A 15639-nucleotide genomic window follows, 5' to 3' on the forward strand; every position below is an offset into this window, starting at 1 on the left:
TCCCATGCAGAGCTACAGGCTGGGGTCAGAGTGGCTGAGAGCTGCCAAACAGAGAGGGACCTGGGGGTGCTGATTGACAGCTGCCTGAACATGAGCCAGCAGTGTGTCCAGGGGGCCAGGAGGGCCAATGGCATCCTGGCCTGCATTAGGAATAGTGTGGCCAGCAGGAGCAGGGAGGTCATAGTGCCCCTGGACTCTGCTTTGGGTAGGCCGCACCTTGAGTCCCGTGTCCAGTTCTGGACCCCTCAGTTTAAGAAGGACATTGAGACACTTGAAGGTGTCCAGAGAAGGGCAACAAGGCTGGGGAGAGGCCTTGAGCACAGCCCTGTGAGGAGAGGCTGAGGGAGCTGGGGTTGCTTAGCCTGGAGAAGAGGAGGCTCAGGGGAGACCTCATTGCCCTCTACAACTACCTGAAAGGTGGTCGTAGCAGGGAAGAGGTTGGCCTCTTCTCCCAGGCACCCAGCACCAGAACAAGAGGACACAGTCTCAAGCTGTGCCAGGGGAGGTTTGGGCTGGAGGTGAGGAGAAAGTTCTTCACCGAGCGAGTCATTCAGCATTGGGATGTGCTGCCCAGGGAGGTGGTGGAGTCACTGGCCCTGGAGGTGTTCAAGAGGGGATTGGATGTGGCACTTGGAGCCATGGTCTAGTCATGAGGTCTGTGGTGACAGGTTGGACTCAATGATCTTTGAGGTCTCTTCCAACCTTGGTGATACTGTGAGACTGTGATACTGTGACAGACCCAAACTGATTTACCCAGCTCTGATTTGCCCAGGGACAGAAGCCACTGACATGAACCTCCTCCTGAAGTTTTTCGTCTCTCCAATTAAAGCCTCAGTGCAAATCTGCCAATGTGGCTGCTGAGTCCCATGGTGATGAGGTGCCACCACCACATCCCTGTCCTCCAGCCACACCTTCTGGGTTTTCAAATCCAGAATGCACTGTGTTGGAAGGGACTCTCCAAGGGCATCCTGTCCTGCAGGCACAGGGACAGCTGCAGCCAGAGCAGGCTGCCCAGGGACACAGCCAGGCTGAGCCTGAATGGCTCCAGGCATGGAGCCTCCACCACCTCCCTGGGCAGCCTGTGCCACTCCCTGACCACTCTGGCACCAGAGAAATTGTTCCTCAGCTCCAACCTAAGCCTCCCCTGGCACAACTTCAGGCCAGTTCCTCTCCTTCTCTCACCTGAGCCTGGGGAGCAGAGCCCAGCCCCCAGCTGGCTGCAGCCTCCTCTCAGGAGCTGCAGAGAGCAAGGAGGTCTCCCTCAGCCTCCTCTGCTCCACACTCAACCCGCCCAGCTCCCTCAGCTGCTCCTCCCCAGCCCTCTTCTCCAGACCCTTCCCCAGCTCTCTTGCCCTTCTCTGGCCCTGCTCCAGCCCTCCAGCTCCTTCTGGCAGGGAGGGCCCAGAGCTGAAGGCAGCACTCAAGCTGTGGCCTCCCCAGTGCCCAGCCCAGGGCACAATCCCTGCCCTGCTCCTGCTGCCCACACCATTGCTGCTCCAGGCCAGGCTGCTGCTGCCCTTCTTGCCCCCCTGGGCACTGCTGCCTCCTCTCCAGCTGCTGCCACCCAGCACCCCCAGGGCCTTTCCTGCTGGGCACTTTCCAGCCCCTCTGGCCCAGCCTGGAGCCTTCCTGGGGCTGCTGTGACCCAGGGGCAGCACTCAGCACTTGGCCTTGTTGAACCTCATCCCATTGGCCTCATCCCATGGCTGCAGCCTGGCCAGGTCCCCCTTCCTGCTGCCTTCCTACCAGCAGATCAACCCAGTGGCCACGAAGACTCCACTTGGCAGGGCCGAGATCTGACATGATGCATGCAGGAAGGGCTGCCCAGTGTTCAGGTACCCAAACTGAAATGGCTGTGGCCCAGCTCACATCTCCAGGGATTAGTGAGCTAAATCCTGAGCAGCAGAGGAGCATCAGGGGCTCAGGATTTAGAAAATACTGGAGCCATCCATGCTGGTGAGACCTTAATTCACCCCAGTGCTGGGGGTGGAGAGCTGCAAAGCTTTGAAAGCAGCACACTGTGCTGCTGGCACAGCACTGGCAGCAGAGGCTGACAGCCCTCAGGCTGTGCTGCCAGCCAGAGCTGGGCAGGCTGCAGAGCTGGGCAGAGGGAACCTCCTGGGGGTCACCAAGGGCAAGGGTAGGGTCCTGCCCCTGGGGAGGAACAACCTCCTGCAGCAGGGCAGGGGAGGGGAGACCTGCTGGGAAGCAGCTCCAGGGAGCAGGACCTGGGAGTGCTGGGGGCCAACAAGTTCCCCATGAGCCAGCAAGGTGCCCTGGTGGCCAGGAAGCCAATGGAGTGCTGGGGGGCACCAAGAGTGTGGGCAGCAGGGCAAGGGAGGTTCTCCTCCCCTTCTACTCTGCTCTAGCCAGGCCACATCTGGAGTCCTGGGTGCACTCATGAGCTAAAGGAGCTGTGGGGGGCAAGAGGCTGGGGCCAGGCTCTGCTGAGTGGTGCCCAGGGCCAGGCCAAGGGGCAAGGGGCACAGAGTGGCAGGCAGGAGGTTGGAGCTGAGCAGGAGGAGAAAGTTGTTTGTTGTGAGGCTGCTGGAGGCCTGGAGCAGGCTGCCCAGAGAGGTTGTGGAGTCTCCTGGTGTGGAGAGCTTCCAACCCCCCCCCCCAGGCATTGTGCCCCTTGGCAAGCTTCCCTTAGTGACCCTGCCTAGGCAGGGGGCTTGGGCTGGGGGATGTCCAGAGGTCCCTTCTAACTCCTGACATCCTGTGATTCTTTCTTTTTCTGTTAACTCCCCCAAGCTGGCCCTGATCTACCTAACCAAAGAGAACACCAGGCAGACAAGACAGCAATTTCCATCCAGTATCTGCAGACACCCCAGAACCACAGAGTGCTCTGGGCTGGAAGTGACCTCCAGAGCCCAGCCAGCCCAGCCCCCTGCACTCAGCAGGGACATCCTCCACTGGAGCAGGCTGCCCAGAGCCCTCTCCAGCCTCCCCTGCAATAGCTCCAGGCAGGGAGCCTCAACCACCTCCCTGGGCAGCCTGCTGCAGTGCTCCAGCAGGACTCCAGGCCAGCAGCAGCAGTGGCTCTCATCCTTCAGCTCCTCTCCCAAACATCTGCAGCAGGCAGCACCCAGCAGACTGGCGGCTGGCAGATCTCAGTGCTGCAGGACATGGCTGTCCTCAGCACACACAGCTGAAGGTAAGCAGCAAACAAGCCACACAGAGACAGAAGATGAACCTGGATCCACCTCAGGCTGAGCATTCTTGGGGCTGAGGGGGATTCATCAACAACTTCAGGCACTTTTTCAGTCTCAGTGGGACTTGCTAAAACAAACTCAAAAGCCAGCCTGAAGAATTTGCTTCAGCTTCTCTCTCAGGGTGCCAGAGAAAGCTGAAATGTGAGGGATGAGTTTTGATCCTCTTCCTCATGTTTTGTCTCCATGCAAAGCAGCTGCAAGGCAGCTCTGCCTGGGCATATAGATCCCAGGTGATTCACAGAAGAGAGGCTCAAGGTTGTCCTGCCTATGGCTCCACCAGATGTGCCACAGAGGAGCAGCCCCTCACACCCAGCATGCCCTCACTGCTGACATTTCCCCAGCCAGACCAACTCTGCTGCTGCAGCAAATCTGAGCAGCCTTGCAGGAAGCCTGAGGCGATCACTGGGAGCCCACAGCAAACCCTGTGCTGAGCTGCAGCCAGAGCAGGGAGAGCAGCAGCACAGGGAGGGGATTCTGCCCCTCTGCTCTGCTCAGAGCCCACCTGCAGCACTGCCTCCAGCTCTGGGGCCCCCAGCACAAGAAGGACCTGGAGCTGCTGGAGAGGCTCCAGAGGAGGCCACAGAGATGAGCAGAGGCTGCAGAACCTCCCCTGTGGAGCCAGGCTGGGAGAGTTGGCCTTGGGCAGCCTGCAGGGGAGAAGGCTGCAGGGAGCCCTCCTGGTGGCCTTGCAGTGCTCCAAGGGCCCAGCAGAAAGCTGGGGACAGACTGCTGAGCAGGGCCTCTTGTGCCAGGCCAAGGGGGGATGGTTTGGCCTGCAAGAGGGAGCTTGAGAGTGGAGAGAAGGAGAAATGTTTGGTGCTGAGGGTGGGGAGAGCCTGGCCCATGCTGCCCAGAGAGCTGTCCCTCCCCAGCTCTCCTGCAGGTCCCCTTTCAGGTCCTGTTTTCTACAGTTCCTCACATACCCATCAAGCAATACTCTAAGAGTAGAGGCATGAGAAGAAGTCAGAAGTGTCAAGGCTCAGGACAACCTTCCCTAACCTACAAATAGTCTAAAAATAGCCCTGCAAGCAGGATTTGTCCAGATGCTGGCACCTGGCTAATTGCAGGGCACTGCAGGCAGCTCTGGTGTAGATCAACCACAGCTCCAGCAGGTTCAATTTAACTTGCATCCCCTCACCCCTGCAAGGTCACCACAGAGCAGGAGAGGGGCACAGAAGAGGAGCCAGTGAGCCATCTGGAAGGTGATCAGCAGAGAGTGCCCCTGCAGTCACTGATTCTCTGGGGTTTCTTCCTGCTCACAGTGCCCAGCCAAAGCAGTGCTCAAAGCAATGCTCAAGGTCTGCTGGCTTTGTCTTTGGCTGGACTCATGGCTGCTAAAGGACCTGATCATGACAGTGGGTCACCAAATCACTGTGGTTGGAAGAGGACTTGCAGATCATGCAGCACAGCCAGGTCACCACTGAGCCATGGTCCTCAGCACCACAGCTCCATGGCTTTGAAACCCCTGCAGGGATGGGGACTCCACCACTGCCCTGGGCAGCCTGGGCCAGGCCAACCCTTTTGGGGAAGAACTTGCTCCTCATGTCCAACCTAAACCTCCCCTGGGGCAACTTGAATCCATTTCATCTCCCCCAAAGGTTGTTGAGCAGCTCCAGGGATGGTGACACCCTGGCTCCACTTCCACAGCGTGAGAGCTCCTTGCTGATTCCCATTTTGCCTTTCAGTGCTTCCTCCCTGTCTTCCTTTGTCACCACTGAGCTTTGCCCTGCTGACTGCAGGGGGGTTGGACTGGATGACCTTTGGAGGTCCCTTCCAACCCAGACCATTCTCTGATGCTGGAATACCAGGGGACCCTCTCTGAAGGACACAGAGAGAGCCTGACTGTATTGGCCATAGAATCCATAGATGCACAGAATAGTTAGGGTTGGAAAGGACCTTAAAGCTCATCCAGTTCCAACCCCCTGCCATGGGCAGGGACACTTCCCACCAGCCCAGGATGCTCGAGGTCTCACCCAACCTTGCTTTGAACACCTCCAGGGAGGGGATATCCCCAGCCTCTCTGGGCAACCTGTTCCAGTGTCTCACATGAGTACCAAAGGTCCAGGTCTCTGCAGTCCTTGGGTTTTGAAGAGTCACTGAGCAAGAAATATGAGCAAGTATCAAATTTATAGAGGAAAAGGTAAATGGGGGAGAGAGCTTCACAGACACAGAAATGCTGGTGACAAGCAGCAGAACCTGAGAGCTACCAAAAAGGAGCTGAGACCTCAAAGGGCATGAGGTTGAAGATCTTTCTTCAAGAGATCGCTCTAGTCCAATTGACACCAAATGACCTCTCTGGGGAAAATGACCCAAGGCTCCATCTGGAAAAGGCACCCAGGGGAGCTCCAGCCCAGCCCAGCCCAAGGCAGGAGATGGATGTACTCACTCTCTGTCTATCACCAGACAGGTGACTGCCTCAGCTGCGATGACGTTGGCTGTCCTCACGTCCTCCCTGAAAGAGACAACAACAGAAGGACCTTGCTTCAATCAGCTCTTTTCTTTGCATCAGCAGCTCTTGATGTCCAACCCTTTTGCATTCCTAAAGCCCTTCAGGAATACATTGCTAGGTCTCACAAGAATTTCTGCACCTCACAAGAACACCTTGGTGGGTTTGGGTTTCACAACTGGTCCCTGTCTGGGTTTGCAGGTCATGACCCAGAAAGGCTTCAAGCACACCAAGGCTAAAAGCCAACCCCTGGGGGATAAGAAGCAGCAGGTTGCAGTGAATGGACACCCAGGCACGCAGCAGCCCCTGCCTCTCATCTGCTCCAGGCACATCCATCTCTAACACGGACACAAAGAGCTTGGCCAAAATATCAGCAACTGCAATGAACATTTTGTGGCTGTTCAGCCTGGAGAGGAGAAGGCTGCAGGCAGACCTCAGAGCAGCCTTGCAGGACCTGAAGGGCTCCAGGAGAGCTGGGGAGGGACTTTGGAGAAGGGCTGGGAGTGCCAGGCCCAGGGACAATGGCTTTGAGCTGGGAGAGGAGAGATTGAGAGTGGAGAGGAGGAAGAAATTGTTGAGGGTGAGGCTGGGGAGACTCTGGCACAGGCTGCCCAGGGAGGCTGTGGCTGCCTCCTGCCTGGAGGGGTTGCAGGCCAGGCTGGATGAGGCCTGGAGCAGGCTGGGCTGGTGGGAGGGGTCCCTGCCCATGGCTGGGGGCTGGAGCTGGATGAGCTTTGAGCTCCCTTCCAACCCAACCCACTCTGTGAGTCTGGGAGCCAGTGGCTGTGTTTTCCTTGCCTGCAGTCATGGAATGCAGCATAAAAATCATCTCTGTGTAACAGAAAAGAGATAAACTGTCTTTCTCCTGCAGGAAGGCATCTGAGATAATGGTAAATGTGTTCAGCTTTGATTGGAATTAATGACCAACAAAGTTGGAATCCTTGGGTTTAGGCATTGAGACACCAGCTCTGTCGTGGGGTATTAAACATCAGCACTTCTCCTCCCTGTGTTTACCAAAGCTGCACAAGCTAATAATCATCTGCTGCTCCTCCACTGCTTCTTTCCCTTTCCTTCTAATTACCCTCATTTCATTTACCTTGGGGGATTAATGAGCTCTAATGCACAGAGTGAGGATCCACTCAAAGGCACCATCCCAATGTCAGCTGTAACAGGAACAGTTCTGCTTTGGGTCACAACCACCCCATGGGGAGCTCCAGACCTGGGGAGGTGTGGTTGGAAAGCTGCAGCTGGGAGAGGGCCCTGGGGGTGTTGGTTGGCACTCACTGACCAGGAGCCAGCAGTGCCCAGGGGGCCAAGAAAGCCAATGGCATCCTGGCTTGGATCAGGACCAGGGTGGGCAGCAGGGCCAGGAGGTGACCATCCCTCTGTGCTCAGCACTGGGGAGGCCACACCTGGAGTGCTGTGCTCTGCTCTGGGCCCTCCCTGCAGGAAGGACACCGAGGGCTGGAGCCTGTCCAGAGCAGGGCAGCCAGGCTGGAGAAGGGCCTGGAGCCCCTGGGCCAGAGGAGGGCTGAGGGAGCTGGGGGTGTTGAGGCTGGAGAAGAGGAGGCTGAGGGAGACCTCCTTGCTCTCTACAGCTCCCTGCAGGGAGGTTGGAGTCAGGAGGGGGCAGCCTCGGCCCCTTGGTGGCAAGAGACAGGAGCAGAGGCAATGGCTCCAAGCTGCCCCAGGGGAGGCTGAGGCTGGAGCTCAGGAGAGATTCCTGCCCTGGAAGGGCTCTCAGCCACTGGAATGCTCTGCCCCGGGCAGTGCTGGAGTCCCCATCCCTGGGGCTGTTCCAGCAGTGTGGAGCTGGTGCTTAAGGACAGGGTTTGGTGCTGAGCCTGCAGTGCTGGCTGGGGGTTGGGCTGGCTGAGCTTGGAGGGCTCTGCCCACTGGATGTGTGCTGTGACTCTGTGATTCTGGGGTTGTGTTTCTGCTCCTTCTGTTTGCAAGATGCCCAAGATAGCTCCAAAGCCATTCCAGTGAGGCACTGAATACCTCAGGGGACAGGGAGTGTTTCTCTAGCAGCCACCACGGGGTTCTGTCACTGTATTGCTATGCTGATCCTTGCAGCCCTCCAAGAAGGGAACTGCTGTTTCCAACAGCATCTTCCAGTGTTCAGTGGGATGGACAGAGGGTTCCAAGCTGAATTCATTAGTCCTGTTTCAAAGGGTTGGGTCTCTTGTGCCTGTGCTTGCCCTACACACAGGATTTGGAGTGGATTTGGAGAACAGGGTTAAGGGAGCTGGGGGGGTTGGAAGGGGAGTGGGTTGGGTTGGAAGGGAGCTCAAAGCTCATCCAGCTCCAGCCCCCAGCCATGGGCAGGGACCCCTCCCCCCAGCCCAGGCTGCTCCAGGCCTCATCCAGCCTGGCCTTCAGCACCTCCAGGCAGGAGGCAGCCACAGCCTCCCTGGGCAACCTGTAGCTGCACATCACCAAATGCAACAAGTAGCTAATTGTAACTGCAAGGCATTAAGTGCACCAAGTGATAACTGTTAGTGCAAGGCATTACATGCAAAGAGCAACCCTTGGAAGTGCAGGACAGCAAATGCATCAAAGCATCATGAGAAGTGCAGAAGTGCAGAGCATGACATGCAACAAGGAATTGTTTGTATGTACAGCATTGAATGCAACAAAGAATTATTGGAAGTACCCAAAGCAGCAAGGGATTGCATGGCAGTGCATGCAGCAGAGGTGCAGGGCACACCCAGTGCAGCAAGGGATTGCATGGCAGTGCATGCAGCAGAGGTGCAGGGCACACCCAGTGCAGCAAGGGATTGCATGGCAGTGCATGCAGCAGAGGTGCAGGGCACACCCAGTGCAGCAAGGGATTGCATGGCAGTGCATGCAGCAGAGGTGCAGGGCACACCCAGTGCAGCAAGGGATTGCATGGCAGTGCACACAGCAGAGGTGCAGGGCACACCCAGTGCAGCAAGGGATTGCATGGCAGTGCATGCAGCAGAGGTGCAGGACACCCAGTGCAGCAAGGGATTGCATGGCAGTGCATGCAGCAGAGGTGCAGGGCACACCCAGTGCAGCAGGGGATTGCATGGCAGTGCATGCAGCAGAGGTGCAGGGCACCCAGTGCAGCAAGGGATTGCATGGCAGTGCATGCAGCAGAGGTGCAGGGCACACCCAGTGCAGCAAGGGATTGCATGGCAGTGCATGCAGCAGAGGTGCAGGGCACACCCAGTGCAGCAAGGGATTGCATGGCAGTGCATGCAGCAGAGGTGCAGGGCACACCCAGTGCAGCAAGGGATTGCATGGCAGTGCATGCAGCAGAGGTGCAGGGCACACCCAGTGCAGCAAGGGATTGCATGGCAGTGCACACAGCAGAGGTGCAGGGCACACCCAGTGCAGCAAGGGATTGCATGGCAGTGCATGCAGCAGAGGTGCAGGACACCCAGTGCAGCAAGGGATTGCATGGCAGTGCATGCAGCAGAGGTGCAGGGCACACCCAGTGCAGCAGGGGATTGCATGGCAGTGCATGCAGCAGAGGTGCAGGGCACCCAGTGCAGCAAGGGATTGCATGGCAGTGCATGCAGCAGAGGTGCAGGGCACACCCAGTGCAGCAAGGGATTGCATGGCAGTGCATGCAGCAGAGGTGCAGGACACCCAGTGCAGCAAGGGATTGCATGGCAGTGCATGCAGCAGAGGTGCAGGGCACACCCATGCTGCAAGTGGCTACCAGCAGTGCCCAGCAGCTGCCATGCAGTCAGCATGACTCTGACATGTGTGGCTTGGCTTCAGGACTGCTCTTGGCTGCTCCCCAGCACGCAGCAGCCTTCCTTGGAGGAGTCTCCTTCAGCCTCTGAAGGCTCCATGGCTGCTCCTCACCTCCACCATTGCCCGCAGGAGAAGCCTCTCCTGCTGCCAGCCCTGGCTCTGCTCCCTGCTCCCGCTGAGCTCTGCTCTCTTACGGCCTCTCAACTTCAGACCTGAGGAGCTGTGGAAAGGTCACAGCTGCTTGGGGGGGGGTTGGAGGGCACATCAGCACCAGGAAATAGAAGCAGAGGGGATCTGGAGCCAGAGACCTCAGTAGCACTGCACAGGAGTGGGCACTACTCCTGCTCTGGGCAGATGCCCAGGCAGCAGGGCACTGAGATCCTGCACCACCACACCTCAGCTCCTCAGCTCGGTGGGGACCCAGTGGGAACATCACTCATGTTCCTAAAGCTCTCCCAGAGTGTGTCAGCACAACTGCACAGCCTGGCCTTCAGCACAAGGAGCACAGAGACCAGCCTGGAGGTTGGAGCTGAGCAGGAGGAGAAAGTTGTTTGGTGTGAGGCTGCTGGAGGCCTGGAGCAGGCTGCCCAGAGAGGTTGTGGAGTCTCCTGGTGTGGAGAGCTTCCAACCCCCCCTGGGCACTGTGCTGCTGGGCAAGCTGCTGTGGGTGCCCTGCTGGAGCAGGGCTTGGGCTGGAGGATGCCCAGAGGTCCCTTCCAAGCCCTCCCTGCAGGGATTCTGCAGGCAAAACTCTCTTTAAAGGACAGAGCTAGGGTTGGTTTTTCAGAAGACTGTCAGCCTTGGGTGCAGCTGCTCAGAACACCCAACAGAGACAAAGCTTCTCCCCAGTGCAATCAGCAAACACCCAACACAAAACTAAGGGAGGCAGAGGTGCAGGGGTTTGGCTTACTGCTGCTGAATCCCAGTTATTAATGGGGCACCAGGAGCTGCTGGGTCCAGAGGAGGCCACAGAGATGAGCAGAGGCTGCAGAACCTCTCCTGTGGGGCCAGGCTGGGAGAGCTGGGGCTGTGCAGCCTGGAGAAGAGAAGGCTGCAGGCAGACCTCAGAGCAGCCTTGCAGGACCTGAAGGGCTCCAGGAGAGCTGGGGAGGGACTTTGGAGAAGGGCTGGGAGTGCCAGGCCCAGGGACAATGGCTTTGAGCTGGGAGAGGAGAGATTGAGAGTGGAGAGAAGGAGAAATGTTTGGTGCTGAGGGTGGGGAGAGCCTGGCCCAGGCTGCCCAGAGAGCTGGGAGCTGCCCCATGGCTGGCAGCAGTGCAGGGCAGGTTGTGTGGGGCTGTAAGCAGCCTGCTCTGCTTGGGGATGTCCCTGCTGGACAAGGCACAGCTGCCTGGCTCTGAAGAGCAGAGAATGAGACTGGAGACAATGAAGAATCTTTAGAGTGAGGGCCCAGAGCTGAAGGCAGCACTCAAGCTGTGGCCTCCCCAGTGCCCAGCCCAGGGCACAATCCCTGCCCTGCTCCTGCTGCCCACACCATTGCTGCTCCAGGCCAGGCTGCTGCTGCCCTTCTTGCCCCCCTGGGCACTGCTGCCTCCTCTCCAGCTGCTGCCACCCAGCACCCCCAGGGCCTTTCCTGCTCGGCACTTTCCAGCCCCTCTGCCCCAGCCTGGAGCCTTCCTGGGGTTGCTGTGAGCCAAGGGCAGGATCCAGCACAAATCTGAGATGCTTCCCTAGACACAGCAATTGTTGCCATCAAATCAGCTTGGAATCAAACTGGAAATATTTATCCCCTACTCCTCAATGTGGGAAGTTTAGATTTAGTCTGAGACAAGAGGCTCTCTTCAGCCTTGGCATCTTGTAAGCTGATGATACTTAGAGACCATCTCTGGCACCAGCCTGTAGGGCTGAAATCCTGCCAGCATGGTGTGCAGAGCTCAGCAGCGAAAGGAGATGCCAGGAAGTCCCAAACCCCTGGCTGCAGCACAGGCTCCTGCAGCTCTGCTGGGGCTCAGGCACTGAGATCTAAAACTGTTCATAAGAACCTTGGAGGCAGTGAACAGGAAAGGAAAAGCCTTGGGAGGGAAGGGGCTAACCATGCAGGGACTAACAGAGACCTGATGTGGCACTGAGTGCAGGTCTGGCATGGCACCAAGCTGTGTGGTGCTGCTGACAGCTGGAGGGCTGGATCCATCCAGAGGCACCTGGGCAGGCTGCAGAGCTGGGCCCAAGCCAACCTCAGGAGGCTCAACAAGGCCAAGGGCAAGGTCCTGCAGCTGGCTCAGGGCAACCCCAGGCACCAACACAGGCTGGGCAGGGACTGGCTGGAGAGCTGGAGGGCTGGAGCAGGGCCAGAGAAGGGCAAGAGAGCTCGGGAAGGGTGTGGAGAAGAGGGCTGGGGAGGAGCAGCTGAGGGAGCTGGGGGGGTTGAGTGTGGAGCAGAGGAGGCTGAGGGAGACCTCCTTGCTCTCTGCAGCTCCTGAGAGGAGGCTGCAGCCAGCTGGGGCTTGGGCTCTGCTCCCATGGAACAAGGGACAGGGTGAGGGAAAGCAGCCTTCAGTTGCACCAGGGGACGTTTAGTTTGGCCATGAGGAACAACATCTTCCCTGAAAGGGCTGTCAAAGCCTGGCCCAGGCTGCCCAGGGCAGTGCTGGAGTCCCCATCCCTGGAAGTACTCAAAAGCTGTGCAGATGTGATACTATGGGACCTGCTCCCAAGGAAGAAGGGACAGGAGGAGCAGGCAAGGCTTCAGGGTGTGCACAGGAGAGATTTATGTTGGGCTTGAGGAACAATTTCTTCCCTGAAAGCATCTCAAAGCCCAAGCTGCCAGGGCAGTGGTGGAGCCTCCACCCCTGGAGCCATTCCTGATCGTGTAGCTGTGGTGCTGAGTGCAAGGTTTAGTGGTGCCCTGGCAAGGCTGGGGGAAAGGCTGGAATGGATGATCTGAAAGGTCTCTTCCTGTCTAGGTGTCTGCATGGCTCCTGTGATCACTGTCTGCTTCGTACCTCTGCTGTCCTCTGCTACAGCCTGGAGGAAGCTTCAGCAGTGTGGGGGCTCAGGAGAGATCCCTCTGCCCAAGAGATCCAAACCTTTTCACCAGGGGCAGGTCTCAGCCTTGCTCCCTTGCACCTTGCTGCAGCCTGCAGGCCGTGGGTAGCTTGTGTGTGTCCTTCACAATCTCTGTGCCCATGAGATCTCCTCAGGGGACAGCTCCGAGGGGTGCAGGCTCCTGCAGAATGTGGATGGCTGCAGGGAGGCAGATCAGCAAATGCCTCTAATGATCTCCTCCAGGAAGCCTCAGAGCCTTACCCTGCCTGTTTTTTCCTGCCTTTTATGGCTGTAGAAGAAACTTTTCCCATGTTCCAGAGAGTGAAGCAGAGGCAGAGCAGTGGCTGAGCTGTCAGGAGATCTGATTCAGCACTGAGCCCAAGATCCTGCAGCAGTGAGATCCTCCCTGAGCTTGGGACAGGCAGGGGACTGCTCCACCAGCTCTGTGGCTTCATTATCCATCCAGGCTCAAAATCACACAGAATCCCAGCCTGCTGTGGTTGGAAGGGACCTCTGGAGAGCATCCAGTCCAAGCCCCCTGCTAGAGCAGGGAAACCCAGGACAGGTCACACAGGAACACATCCAAGGGCGTTTAGAATATCTCCACACCAGGAGACTCCACAACCTCTCTGGGCAGCCTGCTCCAGGCCTCCAGCAGCCTCACACCAAACAACTTTCTCCTCCTGCGCAGCTCCAACCTCCTGCCTGCCACTCTGTGCCCCTTGCCCCTTGGCCTGGCCCTGGGCACCACTCAGCAGAGCCTGGCCCCAGCCTCTTGCCCCCCACAGCTCCTTTAGCTCTTGCTGAGCATTGCTCAGCTGCCCTCTGGGGCTGCTCTTCTGCAGGCTCTCAGCCCCAGGGCTCTCAGCCTTTGCTGCTCCCAGAGCTGCTCCAGGCCCCTCAGCAGCTTCCCAGCCTGCCCTGGGCTCTCTCCAGCACTTCCCTGCCTCTGGAACTGGGGAGCCCAGAGCTGGACACAGGAATCCAGCTGTGGCCTCGCCAGGGCAGAGCAGAGGGGCAGGAGAACCTCCCTTGCCCTGCTGCCCACAGTCTTGGTGCCCCCCAGCACCCCATTGGCTTCCTGGCCACCAGGGCACCTTGCTGGCTCATGGGGAACTTGTTGGCCCCCAGCACTCCCAGGTCCTGCTCCCTGGAGCTGCTTCCCAGCAGGTCTCCCCTCCCCTGCCCTGCTGCAGGAGGTTCTTCCTCCCCAGGGGCAGGACCCTACCCTTGCCCTTGGTGACCCCCAGGAGGTTCCCTCTGCCCAGCTCTGCAGCCTGCCCAGCTCTGGCTGGCTGGCAGCACAGCCTGAGGGCTGTCAGCCTCTGCTGCCAGTGCTGTGCCAGCAGGCTGCTGGGGGAGGCTCCACTCTGTCCCTTAATCCAGGTCATTGATGCTGGTGTTGAGCTTGACTGGACCCAGAGCTGACCCCTGGGGCACACCACAGCCTACAGGCCTCCGAGTAAGCTCTGCCCCACTGCTGAGAACCCTCTGAGCTGTGTCCTTCAGCCCCCTCATCCATCCCACACGTCCCTGGAAGATGTGCCAGGGCAGGGAATATGTTTGATGTTTCCCTTGTCTCTCCAAAGAGAATACTGAAATCAGTGGCATGAAATTCCCTCTCATCTCTGAGCACACAGGGGAACCCACTCTTTTTTCCTGGGAAAATGTGGAGTGTGCAGCAAAAAGAGCCAGCAGGCTGTGTGCCCAGGGAGATAGCTGCCATGTGTGCCCAGGAGCCATGTGGGAATGCAGCTGCCTGCCAGCAGAGCCAGGCCCCAGGCCTCTCTCAGGTGTTCAGAGGCAGCTGGCTCATCTCAGCCAGGGAAGCAAAGCCTGAGCTGGGGTTTCAAAGCAGAGAGACTCTGCTCAGAGGCTGTTGGTCACTCACAGCAGGTGGAACCCCATGGGATGTGATGTCGAAGTTCCAGGGGTGATTGATCCACTTCTGTGGGCAGAATTCAGTGGATGACCTCATCCATGATCAAATCCACCCCCCTGGAATCCCTCACAGTCAGCAGGGTGGGGGCTGCCTCTTTATGATTACCACTTTACTCTGCTCTGGGGAGACCTCACCTGGGGTACAGCATCCAGCTCTGGAGCCCTCAGCACAGCAAGGACCTGGAGCTGATGGAGAGGCTCCAGAGGAGGCCATGGAAATGCTCAGGGGGTTGGAGCAGCTCTGCTGTGAGCACAGGCTGAGGGAGCTGGGGGTGTTCAGCCTGCAGAAGAGAAGGCTCCAGGCAGACCTCAGAGCAGCCTGCCAGGACCTGAAGAGGCTACAAGAAGGCTGCAGAGAGACTGCTCCCAAAGGCCTGCAGGGACAGGAGCAGGGGCAAGGGCTGCAAAGCAGAGCAGAGCAGATTGAGATTGGATGTGAGGAACAAGTTCTGCCCCAGGAGGCTGCTGGAACACTGCAGCAGGCTGCCCAGGGAGGTGGTTGAGGCTCCCTGCCTGGAGGTGTTGCAGCAAGCTGTGGCCATGGCACCTGGCACCAGGGCTGGCTCCTGAGGACTTTGTCACCACCTGACACCCCCAGGGCCTTCTCCTGCAGGCTGCTCTCAGCCACTCCTCACCCAGCCTGGATCTGAGCTTGGGAGCCTAACCCTGCCCCAGGTGGTCCATGCTGTGTTCTTACCTCAGTCCTGCAGCCTCACTGACCCCCACCTGTGGCTGCTGGCAGCCCATCAGGCAATCTCCATCCCTGCCATCACCAGGCAGTGCTCCTGGGCAGGCTCTTGCTCCATCCTCTCTCCTCACCTCCTGATTAATGGGGTGCCTGAGACACCACAGACTCCCCCCAAAAAAACAACCCCAGACTGCTGCGTGGTGGTTTGGGGAGTTAGGGCAACCAGCAGGGCAAACCTTCCAGCTCCCTGTGCAGGAGCTTGGAGAAGTTCCTGAGCAGCAGGAGCTGTTGGCAGCCAGCTGAAGACACTTGCAGTAAGCTCCTTCCCAAGCCAACACAACCCTTGTGTCTGATGCAGAACGTGCTCTTGGAGACAGAGAGTGACTCCCTCAGCCGTGCAGGAGCCCTGGGGAGGATCTGGGACAGCAGTGCTATGAACCTCCTTCACCTGTGCAAGAGCAAAGCCCTGCCCGAGGCTCTGGAGACCCCCAAAGACAGAAGGCCCCCAGGCAGTGCTGGCAGTCATTTTGATAGTATTTAATGACTGCCCTGCTGTGCCCTTAGGAGATCTATTGGAGCAAAGGTCCCACAGGCCATCTCTCCCACCCCCAGTG

At 58.3% G+C, this 15639-nt stretch overlaps 1 protein-coding gene across 2 annotated transcripts in view; it reads right to left on the bottom strand.

Annotated features, from left to right (window-relative positions):
• The window catches only part of PRKG1 (protein kinase cGMP-dependent 1), a 335004-nt gene that overhangs the window by 42003 nt on the left and 277362 nt on the right, over positions 1–15639 (bottom strand). For both annotated transcript variants that reach the window (XM_068168482.1, XM_068168480.1), the window contains exon 8: positions 5602–5667. In XM_068168482.1, coding sequence (XP_068024583.1) covers positions 5602–5667 — 66 coding nt within the window. The remainder of the gene's footprint in view (positions 1–5601; positions 5668–15639) is intronic.

Source organism: Melanerpes formicivorus, unplaced genomic scaffold, assembly GCF_026170545.1.
Source record: "Melanerpes formicivorus ecotype bairdi unplaced genomic scaffold, bMelFor1.0.p_v2 SCAF_139, whole genome shotgun sequence".
Lineage (NCBI taxonomy): Eukaryota > Metazoa > Chordata > Aves > Piciformes > Picidae > Melanerpes > Melanerpes formicivorus.